Below are 21,575 nucleotides of genomic sequence, written 5' to 3' on the forward strand. Positions count from 1 at the left end.
ACATTAGGTGATCAAATAGTCCTAGCCATTGCTCCCAGTTGCTTTCCCCAAACCACAAGCATTACTTCAGTCTTCTCTGGGGTGAGTCTCAGCCAGGTAACCTTTCCTCCAAACTTCAGTGTAATTCTCAGAATGAATACATTGTTCATGTGCACTAGCCAGGCTGAATTAGATGGAGATGTAGAGCTGGGCATCATCAACATACTGAAAACACAATATCTCCTATTCCTCACTTACCCTCCTAATAACCATATTGAACAGGTGGGTGATGACAGAACACTATGGTACCCAGCACGAGAGTCCTGGGAGCTGATGAGTAATTGTCCAACATACTCCTCTGAGATCTCTCAGAAAGAAAGGAGTGGAGCCACTTCAGAGCAATTTCACCTATTCCTCCAAGAGACCAGAATGGTAGTACCCTACAGCGGTGCTGTAGGCAGCTGACAAATCTAAAATATTTAGCATGGATAGTTTATCTTCATCCAGCTCCATGAGAACTAACTAGTACAATAAGCACAGTGTCTGTACCACATATAGATGTACTGGGATCAAAGAAATATGAGGTCTCCAGGTATTGTCATCCACCCACAAACTCAAATACCATCCCTATACGTGTTGCCTTCCAGAAGTGATAATTTCAGGAATGTCTCAACACCAACCAGCAGGAGAATCCCTAGGCTTTTGCTAGCATCTAAGCAAAGTAGCATGTCCAGGAGCCCCTTGCAACTTTCTCTCCATTTAAAATCAGGTCTCCCACTTTTGCATACCCATCCCCTCCCTAACTGCCTTCTATATAAAACATTCCTTGGGTGTAGCAACCCTTGTTCCATCTGTTTTAAGATATTCTGTGGCTTCCGATGATCTCCCCTCACCCCACAGCTCCCACAGACAGACTGGGAAATCAGGAAATTGAGTTGCAATACAACTTTCCAAGTGATAGGATTGGGAAAGGCAATTAAGGTATCCATTTCCTGCCATAATAGTTAGTGCTGGAGTCAGACAAGACCACAGATAGTGAATGTAGGCAGGTGGGGGGACATATAGGTAGTGTAGGACCTTATACAACTGTATAAATCACAAAAGACTAAGGCCAGCACTATGAGTTTACCAGTATGCGATAGAGTGTGGACTGAAGGCTCTACCACTGTGTAGTTTTGGGCAAGTCACTTCACTTCTGTGCCTCAGTTTCCCCATCTGTAAAATGGGGGACAATAGTACTTATATATGTATCTCTCCGAGGGATTTGGGATTAGTTAGTTAATATTTAGTAAATAAAGTATTATTTTAAGTCAATCTTAGTAAAGGTGGTGTTCCATCTTCCATATGCATTATTCCAGTAATAATTGTCGTTATAGGTTATTAAAACCTAGAGGCACAGGCCTACAGGCAAAGATGTCAAATATTAATACAACACTCACTACGGGTCAGCAAGTACCCTCCCTTCTATGTTCACAAATACCCACACTTTCACAGGAATAACCACAATTTTTAACTGCAAAATGATGACTTAGTTAATGAACCTGCACTTTGAACACATAATTCCTTCCTCATAGAATCCGCACCTCCTGTGTGATTTGAAATAATTTGTCAATGTAGAAGAGAGCAAAGAACAAGAGTCAGTAAACAGTCAAAAGGTTTTCTGATGATGAATAATAACCTTTGAAGTGGTCTACTACAATATTCCTGGAATTTCAAGAATGAACTCTGAAAAAAGCCAGACTGCAGTTCTATTCAGTGGCAATAAAAGTCAGCTAATTTGGTACCAAGTACCACAGGATATTATTGTTTATGTATGGGCTTTATCTCATGGTTTAGGGAAAATCTGCCAAGTTCCATAAGCTATTTCCTTATTAAAGAGTGTTCAGAGAGCCACAGAATTGGTGTTTAATTCTCTAACTTTGTTTCCAGGCAGATGAAAATGTCATCCTTCGAAAACATGCTTAAGTACTGAATAGATTCATTAGCCTTTTGCACTTGATGTTAATTTGATGACACACATATTTAATGGACATCAAATTATCATTGAATGAAGTATTTGACAATGGGTTCATTCATCCATTATAGTAACTAAGAAAAGGACTTTATATTAAAATGGTTTAAAAATGCAAAGAAGCATCTCAAGGGCTGATTAATTTACATTTTAAAAAAACACTGATTATGATATCCATTTGTTCATGTTTTTTTTTCTCAAAAAATAATCAAAACACATTTGTGCACTGCAGCTCCATTGGGTGGCCCTTGAAGAATCACAGTGCATAAATTATAGAGAAGACTTTTTCATAGTAAATGCAGGGCCATGCAAATCATCATGCTCTCTCCTTAATCCCTAAAGCAAAGGAGAACTAAAACACATTTTAAATGTGCAAGAATTGTTACTTTTATTTTTACTTCACTGTAGTGTTATGAGTTTCAACTTCTACCACTCCTCTGCTCCATGCAACGAATTTCTGTGAAAGAACTGCATTTGTAGCTGGTTGCTAATTGTAGTTACATAGATACCTGTGAGACATGAAATAGACTAATGAAAACTGACTGCTCTAAAACAGAGTGCTTGAGAGCTTAGGCACTCATTTGCTTAAACAAACTGAAGTTGTTATCCAACTGCATTTTTTGTCAGTCAGAATTCACTTGGATGATTCTTGTTATCAAGTTGACAGCCCAAGTAATACCACTGTGCAATAAAACATCTTCATGGATTTACATGTTTATGGTTACACAGCCATGTTAACATTAATTTGCTAAACCTTTAGACACAGTATAAGTAAACCTATGCAGAGCTGATGTTTTATTAATGTATGAAAAATTCAGGGCTTGAACAATTTGATTTTAATTGTTTGTATTCAAACATTCTATCACACAACCCTGTTAAAAGCTGTATGTTGCATTCAGGCAATAAATAAGGCCCACATGCATACAGTAATCTGGTTACTAGGATATTGTTAGTTTTTGCTACCTATAGCTGATGATCAGGTTAATGATGAAATAACATGAATGCACAAATGACATTAATCAGCAAAAATGCTGGTTTAAAAAAAGCCCAAACAATAATACAATATTGGGTGATTTAAAACCAAAAGTAAATTGGTTGTATCCAGAGTCCACTGATTTTATACAGCACTAGTGCCAGTATGAGAGTTAAAATGGGGAAGCTCTGGAGCACTAGAAAATTTATGCCTTTCATATTTGCTTTGAGTTGGAGCTCTCCTACTGCAGTCTCAAATATTTCAAAAGAAAAATACTGTAACCATCAAAATGGCTTTGATTGTTAGGCTTCATTTGACTGAAGTGATCTGTCATTACAATTCAAATTTATATACTCTCCGCATATTTTTTAGTAAAAGCATTCCTAAAAGTATCCTGTTGCTTAACAGTATTTAAATTTGCATACTCTACCACTCTATCACATGCTGAAGCTACCTTGTGACTTAGTGATCATGCAAATTGAAAATGCTTTTAATTTTGATTGTTTTAATTTGTATCTTTAAGTTTGTAGGCAATGCTGCTGTCTTCTGAGACATGAGAAATGTGTTTATCCCAGTGATCAGGAACTGAAATATGACCTGGAAATAGTTATCCTAAAATTAAAAAGCTTAACATTGTCAACACAAAAAAAACTAGCCTCTTTCCTTGCTTATTCAAAGAAAACAATTTCTACAGTTAGAGGGACATTACTAGTATAATCAGGAATTGAGACTTTTAGCACCTGAAGAAAAGGTGACAGTTCGGGTTTATATTTTGGCCAAAGGCCCATTTGAAGCAAGATTGTGTCCTGCATCTTTTAGACTTGCAGGTCTCTCCATTTATAAAAACAATAACATTGCCTGTTACCTACTCTCTGTATCATATTTATATAGCTGTCAGTTCTCAAATAGATGGCGCTACTGAGATCAAAACTGTGCTTGTCACAGTATATAAGGAAAAGGAATGCTGGGACTTCTCATCTGTACATACATTAGCTATGGGTTGTGTTTCACAAAAGGTACATATGAATTAACTTTCACTATATCTTTTTCAATACCTTGGGAGGATGTGTATTGCATTTGGAGAAACAGTATGTCAGCTACCACAAGAGTAACTAGACAAGCTGCTCTGTAGTGGGTAGGAGGAGTTTAGATTTTGGCCATCACGATGTAATCAGGGATCTAAAACCTTTACAACAGCTAAAATAAATGCAGGGTTGTTTCTGTCGCTGGCTGATTCTGGGAGTTATACTCCTGCAGACATTAAGATGTTCAGCTCTTTGGATAGCAGATAGTGGATATGTGCATGCACAAGCAGGTGTGTTCCATGTGTGCTGAACAGGGCTAATGTGCACAGGCACAAGACGTTGGAACAATGCAGAGACCACATCCTGGAAAGTATAAAATGTAAAGAAAGAACAAATGAAAGAAAGAACGATAGATAGATAGATAGATCTTATGATCCTACAAAAACAGGCCAATCTGCAGGACTATGAAGTGCAAGTTTGACATGGATGCATACAGGCCTTGCAGAATCTTTGCTTACTAATGTTTGTAGTTACAAACAATAGCCATACTCTTGAATCTTAATAAAATCGTAAATTAAATTATTTTTGTTTATTAGATACACATTTCAGCACCTTACTTTAAAGTATTAACAACATTTGACTGAAAAGAGAACTAGGTAAAATGTCAAAGTGCAAGAAAGAGGAATGATGTCTTCTGATGTGACAGTTTTCAGATATGACCAAATCTTGCCCTGGATATACAGTAGGGGTTCCCACTGAAGCCTTTGGCACCCCAATGTGGTTTCAGTGGTGTAAACAAAGGGAGAGATTTGACTCTTACTCCAAATTCCACGGTGGAACAGGCTTTGGGAACCTCTTTCTGCAATTCAAGGCTTAACAGAACCACAGAAGTTCCACTATGTCAGGAGCCCTCTGCATCTAGGATTGGGGCCTTAGAGCCTGATCCTTCAAGGTGCTAAAAGGTAGGGTTACCATATTTAAAAAATAAAAAAAGAGGACACTCCACGGGGCTCTGGTCCCGCCCCTTTTCCATCCCCGGCCCCGCCCTAACTCCCCCTCCTCCCTCCCAGCCACACGAAAAGGGCTGCCCCAGCGCTACCGGCTTCACGGTTTGCCAGGCAGCCCCCAGACCCTGCGCCCCTGGCCGGCACTTCCCCAGCGCAGCTGGAGCCCGGGAGGGGAAGCGCTCAGCCGCGGGCGCAGGGTCTGGAGACTGCCCGGCAAACTGTGAAGCCGGTAGGACTCGGGCTTCGGGCAATGCCCATGCCTCCGGACCCCAGCCACTGGCCAGGCACTTCCCCTCCCGGGCTCCGGCTGCTCTGCTCCTCCCCTGACTCTTCAGCTCTGTTTAAGAGCCAAGCTGCCCGAGCGCTCCGGCTTCGGGCAGCCCCCATGCCTCCGGACCCCAGCCGCCGGAGCAGAGCAGCTGGAGCCCGGGAGGGGAAGTGCCCGGCCGGCGGCTCGGGGTCCGGAGGCAAGGGGGCTGCCCGAAGCCGGTAGCACTCAGGCAGCTCGGCTCTTAACCAGAGCTGAAGAGTCAGCGGAGGAGCAGAGCAGCCGCGGGAGGGGAAGTGCCCGGCCGGTATTTTCCCGGACATGTTCGTCTTTTTGGCAATTCCCCCCGGATGGGGGTTTGATTACCAAAAAGCCGGACATGTCTGGGAAAAAACGGACGTATGGTAACCCTATAAAAGGCTACCAACAGATGCTCAGCACCTTGCAGACTCAGGCCCATTGTGTCTGTTTTGGGATTATAGCCAAAGAAGAAACACAAATAATTTCAAAATAAAGAAAGAACAAATGCTTTCGGGGGTGGGGGGAAGACCCACACATTCTTTTCTACACAAAGAGTTTTTTTTTTTCCTAAATTGAATATTCACTTTTTAGGTGTTTTTACTTGTTGATACTGAGTCACATGCTACCATGAAGTCAAACCAAGTTCAGTGGGATTTTTTTAAATAAGATAAGCAATGCATATCCCAGCTCCCAAGGAAAATTCCACAATAAAACTGTGGAACACCCATGTAACACTTTTCCCCCCTCTGTAAACAGAGGCCTGTGATTAAAGTCTGAGCTCCCATGGTTTTGATGCATACAAGTATGCATTACACATACTGTCTCAGCAGGCACTCATTATGCAGTCACACCATAGAAAAAAATAAATGCTTCACTGAACAAAGGAAGGGAGAGATTTTTCACTAGCTCTATGGAAAGGCATTAACAATTTAGACTAGAAAAGAGGAATTTGGATTATTGCATTCCCTGTTTTATCTCTGATTTGGGAATATTTACTGATAAACTAAAATAGTGTTTTAGGTGAAAAACCACTCAGCGGAAGTTTTAAACTTCATGAATTACTAGCCACTGACACAGTAACTACACAGGTGTTTAATAAGTAGGTAATGAAAAACCTGAGTAAATTATTAATTCAAGTTAAGCCACAAATAATAACCTATCCTTTAATATTTTGGTGGTAAAATGATAAATGTTCAGTTACTCCAGACAGTTACTAAAACACAGAGCTGATCCAGGAGACATGGTCTGGTGCTTTGCAATACATTGAACCATGTGGTGATGTAAATTAACCCATTGCTTTCAAAAACTGGACACAAAGAGATGTTACTTCACTGTGGACATTATTATTAAACAAATAATATGTAACTCCTGGGTTCCATACTTTTTCCAAACATACCATACACACCTTCCATCAGTAATCGACACCACGTTCCAATCCTGTCGGAGAGCACTGTCCAGCTACTGTTGTTCCATGTTGTTGTACACCTCTACCCCGATATAACGCGATCCGATAAAACACGAATTCGGATATAATGCGGTACACCAGTGCTCCGGGGGGTGGAGCTGCGCACTCCGGCAGATCAAAGCAAGTTCGATACAACGCGGTTTCACTTATAACGCGGTAAGATTTTTTGGTTCCCAAGGACAGTGTTATATCGGGGTAGAGGTGTATTCTGCCTTTAAAGTCATTTTATATGTCTCCTTCACCCTCTTTTCTTTGACACCAATAACTGGAAATCTTTACATAAGATGCGGGTAACTGGCAAGATATCGAAGCTAACTACAGGACTTGTGTGATCACCATGCTATGTGAAAATTCTAACCTATTTAGTGTCACCATATCAGCAACAGTCTAGAGAAGACAGAAATAGACGGGCTAGACTGTATTGCAGTTTAACTCTATACCCCCAACCAGTGCAACTTACAGGATAAAGCAAGGCTCATGCATATTCTTCTGGGGAGAAGGGGTGCTACAGAATGACAACTTTACAAAAGCTTTTATTAAAGGACATTACAGAAATTTACTCTAGTAAGGGCCATATTTCGCAGTCTCGTATCTGTGCATAGTCCCCATTGATATAAATAGGTGTTGTACATCTATACCTGAGGGCAGAATTTGGTCCTAAGAATGCAAAGGCAGATTACATATTTGAATTAATGAGGTATGTAATGCATGTCAAAAAGCAATTGCATAGAAAATAATATTTGGATAGTTTAAATGTTATCTGCAGCAGTTTTTATACAAATTCTCAAATTAGACTCTGGGCATTAAATAACAATAAACTTTGAGAACATATTCATTCATGCAGTTCAGTGCAAGGAACAACATAAATAGCATGCTGGTTGGGTGGCATTTCTCTGTTCCCAAAGGCAATGCAAAGAGCATCAAAATAACAGTGCAAAAAGGAAACATATTAGCCTCTAAAATTAAAGGTGGTGGGGAGTTCAGTGTTAAGGACTGGGGCTAATGCTATAGCTTAAACCTGAAAACTACACAGACATTTATCAGAAGAGAATTTTTAAAGAGCATTTTATAGCATAATCAAGTTATCTTAATATGCTTTCGAAAGTGAAGAGCCAGAAAGTGGTAGTGCAGTGATGTAGGCAAATACAGCAGGCATTTAACAATAGGTCACATGCAGCTTTGGACATTGGAACTGCATTTCTGGAAGAGCAAAAGTTGTCCAGGACACCTGGATTATAATCTACTTTTTATGAATGGGATCTTCCACTTTCATCTCAACAGCTGCTAGAGACAGATATACAAACTCAGATAATTATCTCATTAAAAGTATGGCAGCGGGCACTTCACAGCAATGTCATCCCGAGTAGGACAAGTCCTGACGTCAGATTGGAACCCATGAACTTCTGAAAGAGGTGAGGAGTGCCGCCTTCTGAGGTATAATGTCCCTAAATTTCCACCATGAGGAAGTGGCATAGGGATATCCTCCACATCAAAAACAGAATCCCGGCAGCTCCTCATTTTATCCGTCTTTAACCACACTGCCCTGGGTTGCAGGCACCTTCCTTTGGTCAAGGAGGTTTTGGAAAATCTCCCTTAGAAAGAGTCCTTGTCTGAGCATTTCTCAGCCCTTAATCATTGACCAGTACTTTTTCTACACAGTAAATGTCTATCTGTTCTACACAATCACAAAATCTGTTTAAGGATGTTTTTCCTACCAGGGTTTGGTACTTCGATGCCAAGTTGAAGGCACCTTATAAATACTTAGAAAGACTAATATGGCTTAACGATACTGAATTGCTGCTGTCCAATGGCCCTGTAGATGTATTATCGCTGGTTACCACCTATATCAATTATGGGAATTAGGAATAAGCAGTCAGGGCAGCAGAATGAACATTTGAACTTAATCTGAATCTGTATGTCTTACTCTGACATACATATATATTCACACACATTATTTTATAGGAGGGCTAAAAAAGAATGAGCCATGTAGATGGATAACAGCATCCATAGTTTGTTTAGAAAGGATAAACATTCATAAAGGGTGTAAGCCCTAATTCAGGGCATAAACTAGCCACTAACTGCCTGGGTTAGGCAGGGCCGGTGCAAGGAAGTTTCACGCCCTAGGCGAAACTTCCACCTTGCGCGCCTGCCCCAGCCCCGCGGCAGCTCCCCACCGCAGCTCATCTCTGCTCCGCCTCCTCCCCGAGCACGCCACCCCCGCTCTAATTCTCCTCTCTTCCCCTCCCTCCTATGCAGGGAGAGAGCGTCTGAGCTGCACGTCTCAGCACGCCTCCGGCAGCCCAGCCCAGGAACGCTGTAAAAATAAATAAATAAATAAATTGGAGGGCACCGCTTTTGTTGGAGGGCACCACTTTTTGGCGCCCCCAAACCTTGGCACCCTAGGCAACCGCCTAGTTTGCCTTAATGGTAGCACCGGCCCTGGGGTTAGGAAAAAAACTTCTCCTTTTAGTTAGTTGTTCCTCTAAAGTACATTGCATACTGACTACTGCTGGAGACAGGAGACCAGACTCGACAAACTACTGAGTTTATCTAGCAGATGGAAATTCCTGTGTCCAGCATACATACACACTTTATCAGATACCTACTAGATTCATACATGCATGGTGGTAACCCTTCACACAACACATTGAAGGTCCAATATTTCTCAAACTATCAATGCTAGTGGGCGTTTTATGCAACTGGAGAGAAGCTTGGAATCTCCCCTTTCCAAAGGGATGCGACACATCCGGCCCACAAAATATCAAGCCTTCATCTCATTACATTATGAGGACATGAAAAGCTATTTTTAGAGTTTTCTAAAATGTATTAATTTCCTCTCCGTCTGAGGCTCATAAATTGTACTAAAGCAACCTGCCTGTGCAGGCAGAAGGATATGAAAAATAGTACTAATAACATTTCTAAAAATTCTCAAGCATTTCTAAAGAAGTTTTTTTTCTGTAAAACCATACATGGCACATACAGAATCCATGGTGGTGTTGGACGGTGTTAATGCTTTGTTGGCGCTCCTTTGGCATGACCTACATCATTTGTGTCCCAAATTCATGCCATAAAATCTTTATACTACTCCATCAGGGATTATATGTGTGAGCGTGTAAGTATATACAGGTTTCAGAGTAGCAGCCGTGTTAGTCTGTATCCGCAAAAAGAACAGGAGTACTTGTGGCACCTTAGAGACTAACAAATTTATTAGAGCATAAGCTTTCGTGGACTACAGCCCACTTCTTTGGATGCATCCGAAGAAGTGGGCTGTAGTCCACGAAAGCTTATGCTCTAATAAATTTGTTAGTCTCTAAGGTGCCACAAGTACTCCTGTTCTTTTTAAGTATATACATGCTTGCACTGCTCAACATCTTTGAGCCATTCTCTCCAGAATCCATAATGCCCCATAAATGGGCTTCTGAAAAAAAGAAATAGCTGTATCTAGCCACTAGAAAACAGGTGCCAAGCCAGCTCTGGTTCTCCACTCTTGTGAGTGAAAAAATATTGACAAGTTGTCCGTTGAAACATTTTAAATAATATTGTTCTCTTTTAGGGCATCATTTATTCCAACCCTGGCTTACAGCATAATTTCTTTCATTGCCTCAGTTGCACTGCCTTGTCTGATAATATTTATCTTGAATATTTTACTCAAAAATCTATTTTATCTCTGTAATGTAATTTTAAACCTCTCTCTAAGTACTGTCAAATGGGAAGAAGATAATGAAATTACTAGTGTGTTGCAAGGTGATTAAATTTACACAATGACTGTGGCTTTGATTAAATGCCAGAAGTGGAGGGGAACCTGTAATAATACAAAATCCTCTAAGTTATACTGTACTTTTCATCAGCTATGTATGTTATACTCAGAATTACAGTTTATCTTAGCAACAGTTATATTTTCTCTCATTGAAAACATGTACCAGGTAGAGAGCAAATACTTTATTCTGTGGATCCTTTCAGTATTATCTCATGATGTTGGCTTTCGAATGAATTTGAGAAAAAAATTAAACAGAAGTAACAGCTTTGCAAATGTTTTTTGGTTTCCAAAAATAGGATAGCAGATTTCTAGAATTCACAAGACCTGATCCATGGCCACACATTTTTCTTTATTAAGATGTTGTCTAGCATGTTGTTAAGCAAAATGTTTTCAAAGAGTTTCCATTTACAAATTATAAAAAATACTTCAAAGCCCTCAAGTTACTGTGGGGGTAAAATATCAAAAGAAATAAATGAACAAAACACTCCCCCCCGCAACACCACCACCCACACAGTGAGAATAGCAAACCCAACACTAACTTACAGAATATTTTTAATATTATGAAATCAGGGCAACCACATTTTTGGGGTCAAAATATCAAACAGAATTTCATCCCATCTTATACTTAGTTTACCTGCACGAAGTAATCCTATCTCATGAATTAGACTGTATGCAAGTACTGTACCTCTCAAGAATTATGTTCATTTCCTCCCTTGTCTTAGCTCTATTCTATTACTGCATTACCAAACAAAACATGAAGCCTTTAAAATAAAAGATTATGTACTTTCTAGTAACAATGTACATTTTATTGCCGAAATAACACACATGGAACAGCTGTTTATCAGTCATATTAAGCATCTGAAATATATTTGTATTAATTAGACATGTTTTATCCATGTTTGTTTAAATATTTCACACAAGTAGTTCAAAACAACTTGAAAAGTTAACTGCTTTAAAAAGTATTCATAAAATCCATTCTTACCACTTTGAAATGAAACTGGAAGAGAAAGGAACGTAGCATCAGCATATTATTCACTGAATCTAGGCTGCTTTATTCACTGTGAAAGTAGTAATTTCCCTGCCATGTTTGAAGAACAGGTCTTCATTATATGCACTCCTATCAATACACAGCCTACATACCGCAAGGTGCCTTGGATAGATTCCCATCAAAACAAACTCTGTTAATGCTCTACAGGTTTTTCAAGGTAACATCACATCTATTCCTCAACTTGAGACGTCCTACTGTTCAGTTTCATATATTCAACAATTTACTGTGGGTCATTTACAAAGATCAAAGGTAGCTGTACCATGCCAACAACCACTGCATTTTACATTAACAGAAACCCAGAATCTGGCACAAATGCATCATTAGTAAACTGTAAGTTAAACTATTATTAGTGCTAAGACAACATCAAATAGATTTTAAGCATTTCTCTGTCCATCCAAAGATACACAAAAGCAATATCTCTGTGTACTTGCAACTAAAGCCACATAGGTTTCTCTTTAAAGACCTTTGGGTGACAATAGAACATTTTACAGATGCACAGAAACAACAAAGCTAACCAAGTTGTCTTTTCCAGCATAAATCAAGTACTGTTAGAGAACTGGTCAGAACTCAATCTCTCATAAACCCACGTGATAGACATAATGGGAGAATACAAGACAGAATAATAAAGAGGAAATACTGGAGTTTTATAGGACACTGAAGATATTTTTCAGAAGTTTTAAAATCAGTTTTGTCCTTTGTGATCTTTATAACAACCCTCTGGAATCCTGAAGGTGAATTGTTTGTGAGCTGAACGTTTTCCCTCAAAGAATGGCTTGGGTGAGGAAAGGAGAGAGCATGAGTAGGGAGGAAAGAGGACATTGGGGGAGACTTGGCGAGAGGATTAAAGGGGTATTTGGGGTAGAGAGAGGAGGGAGATAGAGGGAATGGGAAGACTCCTTTTCAGGCAAAAGGGGAAATTCCCTTCTGATTGGCTCCCTGTCCAGTTCTCCTGCCTTCAGGGGAAGTGCAGCCAATTAAATTTCTCTGCAGGTGCTGAGGAGCTTCCAGATCTCTCACCTTGTGGAGCAATCACCTCTGCTCCAGAAGCTCTGTCGGCCCTTTGATCAGAGAGCCTCTGGCCTGGAAGGGGATTAAGATGCTCACAATGGCAGCCCTCTGATTGGCTTTGAGGTAGGGCTGAAGAGCTTCTAGTCATGGGGGAAGTAAATAAAGGCTTCCTGATGGCTGCCCCACAGGTGTGAAAACACATAGTCAGACTCTAAGTAAGGTGTTTTACATATTAGAATATGTCTATACTGCAAAGAAAAACCCGCAGCCAGACCATGCCAGCCGACTCAGGCTCTGGGGGTTCAGGTTTCAGGGCTGTTTCACTGCAGTGTAGTCTTCCAGGCTCAGGCTGGAGAACTGAGCTCTAAGACCCTGCAAGCTGCGAGCATCCTCCAGCCCAAACCCAGAAGTCTACACTGCAGTGAAAAAGCCCCGCAGCCCAAGCCCAGGAGTCCGAGCCAGCTGGCCCAGGTCAGCTGCAGGTTTTTCTTTGCAGTGTAGACATACCCCGAGTGACCAGCTGTTTTCCTAGGATTCTGAGGAGGGTCTGGTAACTGGGAGGATAATCAGAGCAGTACTCATGGGAGGAATGAGTGCTGCCACACCACAGCTCCTCACTGAGGGACACCCTCTCCAACTGTATCTGCACATCTGATACGAGATCATGGAGGGAACTGAGGCAGCTGCTGGAAAGAAGAAAGGAAATAAATCTACTGGATTGCCAGACCTTTGATTATTATAATTAATCAACACTGTATTTATTACGCTAGTGCCTAAGGACCAACCAAATACGGGGTCCCACTGTGGTAGGCCAGGGGTGGGCAAACTACGGCCCGCAGGACTGTAAAGTATTTTAAATGGTTCTACGTAACACGACTACACAGAAACTAGCATTCCAAGTCTTTCCAATTCCACCCAGTCCTTCCACTACTCTTCAGCTGAAGGCTGTCGTCTCCAAACTCAAGGGGCCTGCTACTCACTCCTGTATGAAACAAACTATGAATTAGGTAGTGTGATGAATAGTATAGCTCCTTTCATTTTGGAGAAGATATTGTGTTCTCTTACATAGACCACTTTTTCCTAGTCTGCTTATGAGAATGTCATCTGGGACTGTGTCAAAATCCTTACTAAAATCAAGATATATCATGTCTAGGCCCGTAATCCTATCAAAAAAATAAATTAGGTTGGTTTGACATGATTTGTTCTTGACCCTATTATCCTGTAGGTGCTTACAAACGGATTATTGAAAATTGGTTCCAGTACCTCTCCAGGTATCCAAGTTTGTGTATAATTCTGTGTGTTCTCTTTGTTCCATGTGTCCACTATGTTTGCCCTTCTCCATTACTCTGGGAACTCCATGAGTTCTCTAAGATAACTGCTAACAGTGCCAAGATTGTTTTAGCTAGTTCCTTAAATATCCAAGGATGCATTTCATCAGGCCCCGCTGACTTGAATACATCTAACTTATCTAAATATTCTTTAAACTTGTTCTTTCCCTGTTTTGGCTTGTGTTTCTTCCTCCTAGTTAATATTAATTTTACTGAGTATCTGGTTACAATTTACCTTTTTAGTATAGACGTAAGTAAAATAGGCATTAAACACCTCAGGCTTTTTGATGTAGTCAATTATTAACTCTCCTTCCATGCTATGTAGAGGACCTACATTTTCCTTAATCTTTTTCTTGCTCCTAATGTATTTATAAAACTTCTTTTTATTGCCTCTTATGTCCCTTACTAAATGTAACCCATTTTGTGTTTTTGTGTTTCTGATTTTGTTCGTTCCTTCTTGTGCTATTTTTTTGTACTCATCGTTAACTTAAAAGTAGATATGGAATGGAATAATACAGGGTTCTCTTCTGAATGCAAAAGTATACAGTATTTTCATTAACAGCTTAGAAGACAGTAGACACTATTGTATGTTGATTGAATTTTTGGATGATACAAGATTTGGATGGATTGCAAACACTGGAAGATACGCTCACAATAAAACAAAGTATGTTAAAATGGGCTATGTAAGTATGAATAACCAAATGGACATACAAGTACAGGGGTGCTACCTGGATGGTGGCCATATATGTAGATACAGTCAGAATATATTGGGGAAATGGTAGCTAGCCAATAAAACAGAAAAAGATCTAGGAGCTCACTGTGCCTAGATACCATAGCAATGGGTGTCAGATAAATATTTTTAATAGACTATAGGAGTTGAATACAACTCAATAATGCCCCTCCCCTGCTTTTCATCCACCCCGAACACAAATGAAATGCAATACTCAGTTATATTGATAGGTATACCATGTGTAAAATGAAGAAAGTAATTATCCTGCTATGTTTTGCACTGCTTAGATCTCCACTGTAATACTACACGTGTTACTGGGCATGACATTTTTAAAATGGAAAGCTTGGAATATAAGCTTGGAAAGCTTATATTCTAGATAAAAGAAGATCAAGGAAAGAAGATACTAGTATCAAAGGACTATAAACGTGACGGAGCTGTATAGAGGACAGATTTTCAGTTTAGTCAACAGGAAACACCACAAGAATGGGTTTAAGCTACAGCAGGGAAAAATGAAGTTAATAATTGTTTTCACCTGATAACTGAACTGCCAAGCATGCTTTTGGCACTATATATAATAGAATAATAATGATGATGATAATAAAAAGAATTAGGTGAAGAACAAAGCTGGGAATCACATTCCCAGGAGATGTTCAAGGCTAAATGGAGCTTCCACTGCTCAGTGTAGTTTAGGAATGATGCAGGTAGATGTTTATAGTTTGTGTTAGAGTATACTCATGGTTCAAGAACAGTTAAAATGTGTGATATCCAAATGTGCTGGTGATACCTAAACTAATGATGTAGCAAATAATGAGGAACCATCTAACTTTATTCAGATCTGGATCTTTCAGGTCAGCAGGTAGACAATGCAGTCAGTACAAAAAAATGCAATATAAGTTTAGGAACAATGAACTAAAATAGTGACTAATGATTGAAAGGGAAGAGTCATGCAGAATTCTGAACAGAAAAAGGGATTTAGAGGCTATTGTGGGAAAATCCTTGAAATCATTAGCCTAGCATATGGCTGCATTCCACAAAGCAAACAGGATGTTGAGCTGCATCAACACGGGGCAACAATACAAATCAAATGCAATGATAATTTCATTGCAAAGAGAACTGATTGACTTGAATTCTGTCTCGTGTATCCTTGGCCTCCGGAGAGAATGCTACCATAAAACAGGCTAATGTTAGGTGTGATTCTGTGGACTATTATTATTTTAAAGCAAAGGCTAAGGGATTGATTGTCTTGTCAGTGGAGAAGATACATCTTTAAGATCTATTATTTTAAATATTCAAAATTGTGAAGGAGATGCATAAAGTTATTTCCAAACCTGGATGCCTAAAATTAGGCTGTTAAATCCATATTCTTCACCTGTCGATTTGACTATGGAAATACTGATGGTGTTTTCAGACGTCCTGCACTGATTCAAAACAGTGCACCTTCATATAAAGATATGGAATCTTGGATTTCCCCTTTCTTTTTATCAACGCCACCTTTTCCCTCCAGCTTGCCTCCCACTTCCTTCCTTTTCCAAACAACCAGTTTCATATGCCTCATTTCTGGCCAAGGCAACAGGAAATAGAGCTTCCTCTATGGCCCATACAACTCTGTGTATTAGCCTTGCTGCCTGACCTACGAGAAATTTAGGGTGCTACCTCCAGACAGATCTTACTCTTTACTGGACCCAAATACCAGGCACATGACATTCACATGGGAGAGCTGAAAAAATTGTCAATGACATGTGCTGCCATTTCTATTTGGTTTAATATTTTTAATTTTTTTATGCTAACTCATGATCTTCCAATAGTAATAGCAGAAAATGGATTATCTCTGAGGGTCTGAAACCGAAATAACTACCTGAAAGATGAGGGTGCTAAGCACCTCTGAAGATGTGCTCTGCACCTACAGGATCAGGCCCTAAGTTTACACTTGCTATGACCATTAGGAAGTTCAGACTCTCAGGGCCACAGAGGTAAACTAAAAATCCAGCACTAGATCCAAAACGGCATCGCCAGAGATCCACTTGGAACAGCTGAGGAGGTAGGGAGAAGGGTCGGGGGGAAGATACCTCTAAGTATTTTTGCATTCCCCTAATCCCCAAGCTTGTCAGGTGCTGGTTTGACCCCAAAGGCAACTTAAATCAGCCTCAGTCTGCTCTAAATTCTGACACTTGCCACCACTACAAAATGGCTTGAGCCACATGGAAATCATAAACTTCTCTGGCCTCACTCCCATCCTGGCCATATGCTGGCACACCCCATAGGTAGGGTCCCCAAAGAGTGGGGAATACGTAATGGGGAATCCCAAGAAGAACTAAAGATGACTTCAGACCTGAAGCCAAAATAGGATTAAAAAGAGACATTTCTTAAAATGACTGAACTTATTTATTTTCATCTTAAACTACAAGATGCAGCAATCTGTGATCTTAACAAAATCACAAAAGAACAGGCATTTTGAAAGGGTTGAAATAGAGAAAATTCTGAGGGATATCCTGTTTTTATTTGGGAGATAACTAGCATAAAAAGTAATGAGAGAGACAAGGTAGGTGAGGTAATATCTTTCATTGTAATATTGTATACAATCAGTTGATTCAATTACTTATCATTTGAGGTTCAGACAACCAGGCTGGTCAGACAAACAAATATACACTCCGAGGTCTAAGACAGACTGGGCTCATGCACGTATCCGTAACTTTTTGTACACACCCCATACATACATCTAGCAAGAATATTAATTATCAGTGAATTATCAGTTTTCTAATGATATATTATATGCCTCCTTTTGGGTATATTTCATGACAACAGTGTGTTGGGTGTAGTGAGTATGTCAGGCCTAACGTGAGTTGCTGACACAGAGTAGTGACCCACCCCTGACACAGTAGAATTAGCCACTGGCAACTCCGCAGGCATCAAAGTTCCCTGAAACCATAAACTAAGGGGCCCCTTTCCCACTCCTTAACATCCATACCCCGCCAGTGGTTGCTTCACACCCATCTGGGTCAACCAGGTCAGTAAACTGTTCGGTCACCCCCAAAGGTATGAAACCAGATCTTATGCCACCCCAAGTCTGACCTGCTCCCAGAGGAGTTCTAGCTCACAGCTACCCTTAGCTGTGCAAGTGTCTCTCTATGCTTGGCAGTTTTGGGGGCACAGCACCTTCCAGCTGTGCCTCAGTTTCTCTGCTTCAGGAGGTGCTGGCCCCCAGCTAGTTATCTAGCTGTGCTAGGGTCCCACCACTCCTAGCAGATCTTGGGCCATTGCACTTTTTTAGCTGTAGTAGGACACACACAGACAATTAACACTGACTCAATTTCCTGGAGAGGGATTACCCCTTGATCACTGAGTCTGGCTATGGCAGGCTTGTACCTGCGCCCTTGGGCTCAACCCTGTTACATCATTACAGAAAACAACATAAGAAAAAGATTTCCCCCACATTTCCACAGTTCGAATCCCAGAATAACCTTTAGTGTCCATAATGACTCAGGCTACAGACAGAGTGAGGGGTTCCATCATACTCACATTTGGTTGTCTGATCAGGCACACCATTATGTCCTTTCTCCTGGGTCCCATGGGCATGATTCGCCTCTCCTCTTCTACTCTAGTGGCCTGCGTTTATCCTGGCCAGCAAGCTTCTATTGCTTCAGCTCTGCCTCCTCACTCTGACACCTGGCCTCCAGTTCGATCCCTCTCTCCCCCACTAGCAGCCTTTCCACTCCAGGGTCCACAATTCTGGACCTCTCACCGTTGTTGCTGCCTCTGCTGGATAGTTGGGGGAACACTCTGCTTAGTTTCCTGCATTACTTCACCTACCTTGTCTCTCTCATATCCTGGGACCAACACAGCTGTAAAAACACTGCAAATAATAAAGTAATGCCCTGTACATTTCCGAAGGGTGAAAATTGAAAACTTCTTCCTAAGGCCTGCTTTGATACCGACACAAACAAGAATGTCAAGAAAATGCCTGCAATGTACATTCCTATTGAATACACAGGAATTAGTCAATTTCTGTAGCTAATTAACTTGTAATCTTTAAACTGCAATGTTTCCTTGTTGCTATAGTTATAGCTTCTGATAAGGGTAGAGTTCAGCAGCTGCCGTACTTTCCAATAGCAATCTCAGCTATTAAAAAAGCACCCTTTGTTTTCGTACAGTACGAGGATAATGGGGGCAATACCAGGCACTTTCCCCCTTCTTCCTCACAGAGGCAAACAACCTTGGAATCACTAGTAAGAGTCAGACCACATGTTGGTTCTGCAACTGGCACCAATAAAAACTTGCTGCTAAATCCCATGGTATTAACTTGCTGATATGAGCAGCTCCAGATCTTCAACTGGGGGCCATATGTGCAGGATGTGTTAATACTCCAAAAAAAAGTCTGTTGAACTAGCAAGTTTTGATTACTATTACAGCTGGATTTTTATGTGCTAATTAGTTTCACAAATTCAACATTTGCGCATTTAAGCAGATTCCTACATAGGGCAAACAGCTGAAGTCACATAGACAGAGCAATCGCTTTTAGTTCCATAGCTTTTTACTGCGGGACTCCTCAAAGCGTCTTTTACTTGTTTTCAGAAGAGTCTATCAACTTTGAACAGGTTTTTTTTTAAGCAATTCTATTGTTCGCAGTTCCCCCGTAAAGCAATTTGGGTCACAGATGCTATGTTTAATTGTATTGTAACTGGTTACACCATCTTTGCTTAATGAGATTTGTCTGCACTGCTCCGTTTTATACAAAATTGGCTGGCCTCAAAAGAGTGCACTAGATAGCGGCAGGAGATTCAGGTAGCCTCTTCTGTTCATGCCTGCACATGAAGTAGCCATTATCTGGGTGTGTTGCTTTTACTCTCAATTCCCGGGACTGGACTCTCCAGGATCAGCAACAGGCCATTCTCAGTAGAACACAACCACCTCTGGAACCATAGGAGTCTCCCAGAATCCCAGTCTGGCATCATTCATGGATAATGCAAGGTGGATTTATCTTATTTTGCTTTTTCTTGGCTGTTTCTCGTTTCTTGTGGGGAGAGGGGGGAAATAATGAAAGGATAGTATTGTGTGACTAAGCATTGAAGTGGGATTCCATTTCCAGCTCTATCACAGACCTCTATCTAACCTTGGACAAGTCATCTATGACCTGATTTTCCAAATTGCTGAGCATCCACTGCTCTTTTGAGTTCAGTGGCAGCCATAGGTACTCAGCACTTCTGAAAATTAGGCCACTTCTCTTTCTGTGGCTCTTTCTCTGTCAAATGGGGATAACGTGTCCTTAAAGTGGGGTGTTGAGGATAAAGTTCATTAATGTTCATGTGCTGTTCAGATCCTAAGGTGATAGGGGCTATATAAGAACCTCGACGGACAGATAATTATCATTTCCCAGTTCAATTCTAATTTCTTGTCTTTGTTTTATTGAGTTTAGTGACTCAGTCCTGACCCAATAGCTTCCTGCTGAGCACTGCTAAGAGCCATTTCTGCTATAGGTTTTGTACACATCCACTTGAGCGCTGGCATAGACTGCCACCATCAGCATTGTTGCACATCCCATTAGACAGTCACAGTGAGATGATTTATTATTTAACGACAGGCAATGTGGCAGAAGTGCTAGCATTACTTTTCTTAATATCTATTAAATGTTCAATACAACACTCTGCTGAAGGTCTTGTTGTTTCTCTGATGTACGGAGGCACTTTCTATAGATAATGCAGCAGTTCACATTGTAGTAAATATGAATGCCAGTAAAAGACCCGTGCTTCATTTTAGATCTGTGAACATTTTACAAATATCTCCAAAGGAATTGTGCATTTCACCCTTTGCAAAACAAAAAACAAAACAAAGAACCTAATGTGCAGAATACACGGTGGAAAAACTGAAGAGAGAGAAAAAAGGTCGGTACTGAATTGTTTTGCTGAACACAGGAGATATTTGGACATATATTATCTCCCACGTGAGCACAATAAAATGTAGTGTCACAACCAATGTGAGGTACAAAGCGTTATACCCATTTTACATATTGCTTCTGGCCCGTACCGCGCTAATGAGCCAGGGGATATCTGAGTTCAGTCTGATGATTGTTTATAGCATGCAAGTCTTTTCGGATTCCTCAATGTAATTAGATGCCCAAATAGCCAGGGCAGCATAGAACATCCACTTATATACGAAACTGTCCAGAAGCTTGCCCCCCCCTCCCATCAGTCCAAGAGCTAGGCACAGTGATACATTTCTGGCCTCCAGACTGCAACTATGAAAAATGAAACTGCCAGCCGACAAAAGGCAATTCATGAGCACAGAGAACAGGACTTTCACATAAGCAGGACCTAGGCTATGGAACTCACTGCCAGAATAATTAAAACTGACCATTACATTCCCCATTTGCAAAACTAAAGGCAAAACTTATTTCTTTGACCTAACTTTCCCACCATAAATTCTCCTCACACATTCACCAACTCTTTATTCCATTCAAGCATTTTTCACTTACCTGATGGAAAGCAAGAAAGGGAGATTATTGTCTTTATATATTTTCACACACACACACGCACCAGTCAGATTCTACAGTGATGAGCGCAAACACGAGAACAGAAGGGAAGAGAGAAAAAAATCAAAATCCTAAACATGGATGCCCTCAAGCTTTGTCACTTGGGCTCATCCATAATTATCATGCAACTTGGAGAGTCATTGCACAAAGAATCTATAATCATTCAAAGAATGGCAATTTCTGAATGAATATTCATCCAGCATTTGTCATGAAATGCTGCATTTGTTGTCACACGTTTGAAGAAATATATATTGTACCCATCAATATCAAATGCTATATTGGCCAAGATGGAGCGTGGCCAGTGGCTATAGCAAGAATTTGAGAGTCAGAACCACTGGATTCTAAAGTGGCCGTCACTGACTTGCTGTGTGACTCTCAGAAACTCACTTAAACTTTCTTTGCCTCAGTTTCCCCACCTCTAAAATGAAAACA

The 21,575-nt window shown here is 40.6% G+C and overlaps 1 protein-coding gene across 2 annotated transcripts in view; it reads right to left on the minus strand.

The window, feature by feature from the left end:
- Positions 1–21,575, minus strand: part of MAMLD1 (mastermind like domain containing 1) — a 345,220-nt gene that overhangs the window by 296,930 nt on the left and 26,715 nt on the right. Inside the window, exon 1 of one of the 2 annotated variants that reach the window (XM_065557324.1) lies at positions 18,137–18,284. The exons of the other annotated variant lie outside the window; for it this stretch is intronic. Coding sequence (XP_065413396.1) covers positions 18,137–18,193 — 57 coding nt within the window. The 5' untranslated portion in view covers positions 18,194–18,284. Of the gene's footprint in view, positions 1–18,136; positions 18,285–21,575 lie in introns of those variants that run through there. 2 annotated transcript variants of the gene reach the window in all.

This window comes from Chrysemys picta, chromosome 9, assembly GCF_011386835.1.
Source record: "Chrysemys picta bellii isolate R12L10 chromosome 9, ASM1138683v2, whole genome shotgun sequence".
Classification (NCBI taxonomy): domain Eukaryota; kingdom Metazoa; phylum Chordata; order Testudines; family Emydidae; genus Chrysemys; species Chrysemys picta.